General features: G+C 43.8%; 1 protein-coding gene across 1 annotated transcript; it reads right to left on the bottom strand.

Annotated features, from left to right (window-relative positions):
• Positions 1 to 3,868: 3,868 nt before the first annotated feature.
• LOC102816731 (putative LRRC37B-like protein 1-like) lies at positions 3,869 to 6,728 on the bottom strand. The gene is given in 6 exon segments (XM_006877767.1): positions 3,869 to 3,954; positions 4,508 to 4,531; positions 4,534 to 4,651; positions 5,017 to 5,057; positions 5,060 to 5,295; positions 6,541 to 6,728. Coding segments are annotated over 6 exon segments (693 nt in total).
• Positions 6,729 to 9,797: the final 3,069 nt, after the last annotated feature.

The raw sequence follows: 9,797 nt of genomic DNA, 5'->3' as shown, positions 1-9,797 counted from the left end.
TTGTGTGCTGAATAAATGGAACGGACAGTCAAGAGATAGAGGCAGGCTATTCAGAGAAATGTCTAAATTCCCCTACTTTAGTAGCACAGGCAAAAGGGCCACAGTGATGCAGAGGGAAGTCCATTTTATCTAGTGCTTTAGAGGGGTGATTTTCTACAAAAAGCACCTGCTGTAGGGTGACCAGAAATAGAAACATTTCAACAAGGTATGAATGCATGTATGCTTGACTAAACAAAGAAAGGTCTGAAACACCCAAAGCAATGAGAATTTTAGGGTAACAAGCTTTAGGACTTGGGTGTGGGTGGGCACAATCTTAACACAACAGAGAAATGAATTGACATGGTGCATTGTTGTCAGGGACCCCATCCACCATTTATTTCCATGTGTTTCTCTGAGTCTAGACTGAAGGCTGTTATCCCTGGAGAGCTTCTTTTCCACATACTCTTGGGCACCATCCTGTTAGAGACACTCTGATTAGAGACTCTCTTACCCTGATCTCTTTGTTCCACCTTCCCTCCACCCTGATCAGACCAGCACCACAGTGTCCAGCACCACAGACCTGTGCATATAACCTCCTCTTCTGCTGTCCTGTAGTCAGTCTAGGGCAGAATAAACAGTGTAACCTGGGAACTCCACACAAAACTTGATGCCATTCAGCAGCCACTGTCATCATGGAAGTGACTAACGGGAGCTTTGACATGAGCCCTGGTGCTTCCTGTGACATTGTCTCTGGGACCCAGGGGCCTGGAATCTCTGGGTTGGGTGTCAATGCAGACCTCCCTCCCCCCCACGACTCACACATCATGGACCAAGGTGGTGACACTGGTCCCTAGCTTCCTGAAGATTTCCGGTGTATGTGGTCACAGGTAGCAGTAGAGTGTCTGGAGTGATAAGACAGTGAGTGACAAACCAGCACCGAGAGCCCCACTGAGGGCAGGGTGAAATGGATAAGAGTTTGGGAAGGAAGAATAGCTCCTGGGGAGTGGAGGGTGGACAGGCTGGATAGTTGGGTGGAGTAGGGCAGGGTCCCTAGGAGAGAAAGGTCTTCACCTCCAGGTTGCATACAGCCAATGCTGGAAAGCTTAGCTGAGTCATTTGCCTTTGGGACCTGTAGCACTACTGCCTTCTCCTAGACTTCAGGGTCTCCTTCACATCCTATCCTCTCAAAACCACAAGGAGACTGGCTCTCCTGCATTGCCTCTTGTTCTAGAGAACTGTGAGAAATGTTCACTTGTGTGCCATCCCAACTTTTGAAAAGGTCATGAGCAGAGCCTGAAGGCTCCTACCAGGTGGCACATGAATGCCATATACTTCTGCAAGTTTCCACCATGGACTGGGGGCAGGAACGATTTGTTTCTATTCTAGTTTCTACCAGTCCCCTGAAGTCTTTCCAAGATAGGACTGTATCCTGAGTCTGACCTGCCCTGATTAGATCTTTCACAGATAGGCTGTGGACGGTGGCTCTGGGTGGCCATCTCTCCTTCTTACCTTGTCCCTGAACCAAAATGGATGCTGGTCTGCCCCCTCCCACTCCTGCACCTCCACTTAGTGGCAGAGCACAGAATGACAGTGTCCTAGGTTATGGGGGACATCATCAGGGTAGGAGTGTAGTGGGGTTACACTGGAAACTTGACTCCTATTACACCCAGAGGTACAGGTATCAGTTGGATCAGGAAGCAGTTCTTCTTGTGAAAGTGTTTCATTTCCATCAGGACCTGTGTCCAGAAACTTCAGAGAAGGAATGTTGATGGTATTCTCCTGTCTCAGAGACAACTGGGGGCAAAGGGTTCAGGTGGAATCAAAAACTGTAGACTGATTTTGGACAGAAAGACTAACACAGGACTTAGAAGCAGCTAAGGAGCCCTGGTGGTACAGTGGGTTAAACATTGGACTGCTAATATTAAAGTCTGTGGTTCAAACTCCTTTGGAAAGGGATGAGGCTCATTCCTTCCAAAAAAATTAACAGTCTGAGAAAACCACATGGAGCGGAGTTGCTATGAGTCAGAACTGAGTAGACAATAGTGAAAACGGTTGTAGCATCATGGGGGGTGGGGGTGAAGAGTGGTGTAGCCTAGGAGGGCTCATTTGGAACATACATTACCAGGGAACGGAGGGCATGGTCCTCAAACCCGCTCAGTCAGAGGCACCCTCACACCCACCCTCCCTAGTGTGAAAAGAGGCTGCAGGCTCAGACTCATCAATGAAAAGGATACACTATATGCAACAAACTTCCAACCAGGTGACTGAATATGCCAAAACTGGTGGTGAATGCCAAATCTAGGAGCATGGTCCAGACTACCACCTGGTGGGTATGGAGGGGCCAGGACCAGCTGTTACACTAGGCAGCAGTGGTCCTTCACCCTGCTGGACCTGGCTTCCCGGACAAGGCAGGACAATGGGAGCATCAAGTATCTGAAACACCTCAGTCCCCAACCAAGCCATGGGATGTGACCTGCAGCAACCAGACCCCCTTGGATTCTGCACATTGTCCCCAGCCCCCACGCTGGGAACAACTGGGCCCAGATCCCACATTGTCTCTGCCTGCAGCTGCCACATCTATGGGGTCTTAGCCTGTCACCCATACTTCCACGGGGTCTTCTTGCTTATCCCAGGTTCACCCCATAATTATTTATTTCTAAGTGCCTTCCACCCATGTTGGTGCATCCTGCACTTGGGGCAGACTACATCAAAATACCCCCATCATCAAGAAGAGAAAAAAGGATATATATGAGCATTCGCCAAAAAATAATTCTAACAATCAAGAGCATATAAAAATGTACTTTCATCAATAAATAAGTGCACATGAGATAGAAGTTGCTGTCAGTCCAATTGACAATTGCAGTTAGCCCTGAGAATCCATGGATTCTGTATCTGAGAATTCAAACAACCCCTCAAAATATGAGAACATGAAGCAATTAAGCCATCAAAGAAATGCAAAGAGAGAACCTATTAATGCTATGTAAATATTATTTACCTTGATTTAGGTATGGCAAGTCTTCAAGAGATGATGTAAATAATATGGGATGGGATACTTAGGTTATGGAGTTCTGGTGTGGCGCTGTGGGCTAATGCACCAAACTGCAAAGCCGTTTGAACTGCAAGGTTGGCGGTTCAAGCTCATCAGTGGCTCCACGGAAACCCTATACAGGTTCACTATGGGTCGGAACCAACTCAATGGCACTTAACAACAACTTAGATTATATGCAAATTATTTCCCTGTTTATATAGATTTTTGTATGCACAAGAGTCCTGGAACCAGCCCCTGAGGATATCGAGGGAAGACAGTATGAAAAGTGTTTCCACTGTTATCTGTGGAAGATTTTCTTAGAAGACTTTGTAGCCTTCCTCAGTGATGAGCCTCTCCCCAGCTGGGACCTGCCCACTGGAATTCTGGGGACAGTTCAACACTTCTCCACACCCTCCACAGCAATCACACATTTCGCGTCCCATCCCACACAATCCCTGGGAGTTTCTGAGTCATTTGTTTTGATTTAATATGTGCACATTTAGTCCTGGATGGACTTTAGGAAGGCCAGAGAGTAAAAGTACCTGGTCACAGTTCAGAAGTAAGAAATTGACACTACATTTTTGATTGCCTCCAGACAGGTCTAGACAACCAGTGCAGGAAGTCACAGGGATCTCTAGTCTCCATTTAGGAGAAGACCTTGGTCAAAGATGGCTGGGAAACCACCCATGTAGTGCTTTGACTGGTACTGAGAAGGGTGTGACCCTCAACCACTGAGTGGGATTTCTGTGGCACCCAGATGACTGTATATGTGTCCCTCAGGGAGCCGCCAGTGCAAACACAGGAGGGGCTGGCTCTAGAGTGAGTGCCCCATGGGTGGGATTTGGATTTCTTCCCCAGACCTTAGGGCCTGCCCTGGTCACTCAGGAAAGAGCTGAGCATGGGGTCCAGGGAGCAGCTGTAGCTAGGAAACATCTTGAAATCTGCAACTATGTCCCAGGAGGTAAAGAGCCATTTTAAACCTCTTCAGGATTGAGTAATACCAGTCAGGCAAAGACTTACAACTGCTTCTGTTTTTCGGGAATATTCAGGAGTTATCTGTGGCCTTCATACTTAGATGGGTGTGTGTTTTGGTGTTTTTATGCTTTCTGATTGCCTCCAGGTAGATGTGATTAGGAAATAGACTTCCCTTTTTACTCTTCTTCTTGAGAAATTTCAAGATGCCACTCTTAGTCATTTTGACGTAACTTAGGATTTAATTTTTGGCCGATTTCCTTTTTTGTCAGCCTGTCCTGCTCCACAATCCTTGTTCAGGCCTTTTTTCTAGTTATAAACAGTTCAGGGCCGGCTGTGGCCATTTGGTTTTAAGTGGAAACTGTCTCTTTAAATTTCGAGGAGATCTGTGCACATACGTAGTAGAACCCTCCAATAAAAGAACAAAGTGTACCCCAGTCCTAATGATTAAAGAGGAATAGCAAGCAGTAGTAGGTGGGAAAGTAGCTTTGATTTTCCATTTGTGGGTTCTGAATCTATTATGAAGACAAGATGTATTCTGGAAACTTGACAAACTCTTGTCCCTACCTCAATGAGACAGAAAATTAGAATCAAAATCATCACTACCACAGTCACAGATATTACCAAGATGAGTTTGTTGCTATAACCATATCCTGGATCTTATTTTGTGAGCTAAAATAACAGGAGGAAAAAAAAACACTTTTTTTAAGAACTGAGAGATTCAAAGGCTAATAGCTAACTGTTCAGTTTTCAGAACTCAGTGCTTCCGGTTGAATCTAGCTTATAGGTTCATCAAGAACATACACATTTAATGATCTTACTATTAAGCGTTCTTTTTGTAGAATAATGTTAAGACATTTTCTTGTCTACACTAGGAATATGGGCACCATTCTCTTAATAAGTAAAGTAGGGAGTGACTATCTTAGCCAAAGCAGTTTGTTAGGATCAGATATGGAGTAGGTGCTTGGCTACTCCAAAGGCATGTCCTGAACTCTGATGGAAAATTCTGGGTTCTATGTTTCCAGAATTGTCCTCACCTCACTCGACTCCTGCTCTTTTTGCTCACCTGGGACTTCTCAGTTTTCCATCGGTCTGTATCCCAGTCTGTTTTTGATACCTTAACATCTTGCTGCTCACTGAGCAGCTTCATCAGGAGGCCTGTTCTGGAGATGAGCTTGGCACAGGCCAGTTGTACATGGGGCTCAGAGCAGTCCATTTTCAAAGTCCACATAACATGAGAAATGAGCCTTCTCACATCATTGTTGGGGATGAGGGACCGCAGCTGCTGGATTAATTGGATTTCAAATTGATCACCTGGGGATAAGAACAATGGGAGAGAGGAGCCTTTGGGCTCTGAGGGTAAGTCAGTGCCCATGTTATAGTATTCCCACTGTGTTTCATTGGTTTGTTTAACAGTTGGCATTAAGTTGTCAGCAGTCACAGCAGAATCTGCAGTGGAAGGATCCTTATGGGTAAAAATTTCAGGAGTAGTCTCATCTGTCACAGTAGCATTGGGAAAAGTATTGTTTTCTAAAGGTTCTGACAAAAGTAATTCTGGAAAGGGATTTTCTGGAGAACTCAGGCCTCCTGCAGATGAAAACACTTCTCACAGAGGGGAATTTATGAGGCTCCTTAATGCAGGGAAAGCAGGTCTCTTTCTAAGCATGAGCTTATGGAGGGAAGGTTTTTTTTTTTTTTTTTGAACCTTCAACTTGGTTTGACCTTTGGTCTTCTATGAACCATACACAATTGGGATTTATGGAAGATGTAATTTTTTCCAGAATGTGATACTTTTTTAGGAACCTCCATATTCTTAACTCTAGCATTTGCACCTTCTAAAACAAAAATGGTGTAACTCAAGTCTTTTGATTGGTTTCTAACTTCAGGTGGGGCTTTTGAAGGAGGCAAGGTGAAACCATGCCCTTTGAGTATTGTTTTAAGAAAGACGAAACTACTGTCTTATGGTTCTTGATGTATGATGGCTCTGTGTTGAAGGAGACTGCCCCTAATTTCCGCGGCCACTGTACCTGAGTCAGTTGCTCTATCCCCTCCATGCTGGCCACCTGAGCCTTCTGGCTTTGGGGGTGTTCTCCACAAATGACTCAGCCCTCTGTTTCCTCTTGATGTTCTCATCTTCAATTGTTTGAAATGCCTTTTCCTCATGCCCCTTGGCCTCTTGAAGACTCTGTTTACCCTCTGCAGTCTTTTCCTGGCACCTGTTCTCTGGATCTTTGCCAGATGGTTTTCCCGGGGCTAAGCAGTTTGCAATTTTGGGGGAAAGATTTGGTGTTTAAATTTGGCACCTAAAAAATTGGGTTGCATAGCGTGCCTATTTTTTCTATATTTTTAACCTCATCAATTTTTTCTTGAATTTCTGCATCTAACAAATTTTCCAGAAAATACCATTTCCTCAATTTATTATTGTAAGTGCATTTTTGGGTACAGATTTAAGAGAGGGATTCCCCGTGTTGTTTTGCAAATAATCCAGGGCCCTATCTCTGTCTTGTACATTTGAAAACAACAGTTTAATGAATGGTAATAGTGTTGATTCTATATCTTCTAGATTTCCTTCAGAGAAATAAGGCAATATGTAATTGAGGGCACTAATAACATCACTTTCATCATTAAAGTCTTGCAGCTCGTTCAGGACAGTTAACAAATTGACACCACATTTGTCTAAGGATGCCTTCTCTGGCTCAATAGCCAGCTCAGTGCTGGTGTTCTTTTTCCGGGCTTGTAGTGCCTTCATGAACGTTCTTTCCGTTGCACTGAGAAATGCTTCTTCACCTGTCAAAATAGAAGCGACTACGTTTGATCATGTAAGACTGGTGAGATGGCTTTTTGTCAATACGTAGCCATGTATCCCAGCTGAATAAATTAGGAGTTAACAAAAATTTGAGGAGAAAAATAAACTCAGATTTATGTTCCTAACTAACAGCGATGTTCCATTATGAGTGTGTCTACTATGTCCCTCCTAGTTCTTTGGAATAAGAGGCTACCTACTCATGACATTGCATAGAGTGAAAGTTACTAACTCTATTTAGGGTTATACAGGCTTGGTGGGGCAGTGGTGAAGCATTCAGCTGCTAACAAGCAGGTCGATGGTTTAAACTCATCAACTGCTCCAGAGGAGGAAGATATGGCAGCCTGCTTCTGTAAAAATTCACAGCTTTGGGAACTTTGTGGGGCAGCTCTCCTTTGTCCCATATGGTTGCTATGAGATGGAATTCACCCAATGGAAACAGGTTATAATATAGGCTTATTCCAATGGTCTCCAAGGGTCAATTGGCCAGTACTTAATAAAAGTCCACAGCTGGGAGACAAAGATTCTCCCACTTAGCTAGACCCATCTGTCATCTCTCCTCGTATACGTATGCCACATAATGCCCTGCTTCTGATGCAAAGGAATCTATCTTCTCTCCACTTCTGTGACCTGACATTCTTGTTGCCATCACACACAACTGCTTTGAAAGACCAGAGTTCTGAGGGCAGGAGGGACACAGCTATTAAAGTGCTCATGGGCTCATGGGTCCTCATCTGAACATGCCCTTTTCCACCCACCTACCCAACTCCCTTGCTTGGTCCCTGCTGCCTTATATCCTAGCCTCATTGTAGAAGGTTTGATGTGCCACTATGGATTGTGCACCCTGATTCTTTTCCTAAAATGGGCCTGAGCTCTGTGGTATAGTATGTTCAGAGAAATTCCCCTCTTTGGTTTTAGTAAGATGCTTAAAATTTTACATTTTATTTTGTTGTTGTTGACAATATACATAGCAGGACATACACCAATTAGCCAATTTCTACTTAAGCAATTCAGCAGCATAGATGGCATTCTTCAACTTGGGTGACCATTCTCACCCACCTTTGCTGAGTTAGTTGTTCTCCATCATTAGCATAACTCACAGCCACCTAATTTCTTATCTAATCTTTCAAGTTGCTATTGTTACTCTGACATCAAATAGATAGTTCTTAAGGAGCCCTTGTGGCACAGTAGGATAAATACTGGACCGCTAACCCTAAGGTGGGCAGTTTAAACCTACCAGCTGCTCTAAGGGAGAAAGATGAGGTTTTTTGCTCCTGTGAAGAGTTAGAGCCTTGGTAATCCTCTAGAGGGTCTACCTGAGTGTGAATTGATGTGATGGCACTGGGTTGGGTTGGGTTTTGATTCAAACAGTTCTTAAAAGAAGCTTCTCCTCAAGACGGACACTCTTTACTAGTTAAGCCAAAACTCCTGGTGTTAGGATCAGCACTAGACGTCAACCCACAAGGTCAGCAGTTGAGAAAAGGCCCCAAGTTTGGGACACCTAACGCAAAAGGGACCTCACCACTTTGTCAAATGGACCAACTACATCTGGCTGCAGAGGCAATGGGCTCTCCTCCACAAAGAGCTGAAAGTGTCCCCTGCCATTAACCAGTTCACCCATGACTTGGATGACCAAAGAGACACTCAACTACTGAAGCTTCCCACAGATACAGGCCAAAGACGATGCAGGAAAAGAAGATGAAAGAGAACAAGCTGCTGTCCCCAGCTCAAAAGAAGGCTACTGACAAAGGGGATATCCCCACCAAGAGGCCTGTGTTCTGTGAGCCAGGGTCAAGGCTTTCTCCTCTCTGGAGGAGAATAAGAAGGCCCAGCTGGTGGTGATCACACAGAACACGAACCCCATAGAGCTGGTTATCTTGCTGCCAGCCTTTTATAGTAAAATGGGTGTTCCCCACCACATCATTGCAGTCAAGGCCCTATATGGATGGCGGGTCCACAAGAAGACCTGTACCACTGTGGCCTTCACACAGGTGAAATTGGAAGACAAAGGATCTCTGAGAAGTTGGTGGAAACCATCTGGACCAATTACAATGACAGATGCACAAGATCTGACGTCAGTGGGAACACAACGTACTAGGCCCCAAATCGGTGTCTCGCTTCACCAAGTTGGAAAAGACAAAGGTCAAAGAACTGGCCACCAAATTGTGCTACTCTATGTGGCTGGTTTCTCTGTACATACAAATAAATTCCTTCTTCAGATCAAAAAAGAAAAATATTATGTTACCCATAGTTTCTTATGATCCACAATATTGAAAGCCATCAAATAGTCAATCGAGTGCAAGTATTCTCTGCCTTCAGCTAAGTTAAACAACTACCATCAGGAATGTTATGTCTATTTAAATATTCTCTTCTGAATCCAGCTGATATTTCGGACAGTTCCCTATTGATATACTGCTTCAATCTTTTTGTAATTATCATCAACTAAATTTGACGTGGGTCTGATATTGATAAAGTTGGATGGTTTCTACATTCTGTTGTGTCACCTTTCATTGGAAGAGTCAAACTATGGATCTCTTCTGATGGCTGACCAGGTAGCTGTCTTCCAAATTTCTTGACTCCGGTGAGGGAGTCCTCCAGGGGTATATCAATTTGTTGAAAGATTTCAATTGATATTCCTTTAAGTTTTGGAACTTTGATTTTGTAAATTCCTTCAGTACTGCCTGGACTTTTTCTTTCAGTATCATTGGTACTTGTTCACATGATACTTCTTGAAATTATTCAACATCAAATAATGCTTTTGGGTAGAATTAGCCTCTGTATTCTCCCCTTCTTTAGATTTTTCTAGTGTCATTCAATACTTTGATCAATGTTGTAACCTTACGCTTCATTTTATCTTCAATTTAGAAATGTATGACATATTCTTCCTTTGGGTTTTTTTTTTTTTTTAAGGTTTCATTGTGGATTGAGTGAAAGTTTACAGGGCACATTATCAGTTTTACATTCAACAAATCATACACCTTGTTTCATTACAATGATTATAATCCCCTCCATGTA

This window comes from Chrysochloris asiatica, unplaced genomic scaffold (genome assembly GCF_000296735.1).
Source record: "Chrysochloris asiatica unplaced genomic scaffold, ChrAsi1.0 scaffold00594, whole genome shotgun sequence".
NCBI lineage: Eukaryota > Metazoa > Chordata > Mammalia > Afrosoricida > Chrysochloridae > Chrysochloris > Chrysochloris asiatica.
The sequence above is the reverse complement of the archived record's forward strand: the minus strand, read 5'-3'. Positions and strand labels throughout refer to the sequence as shown.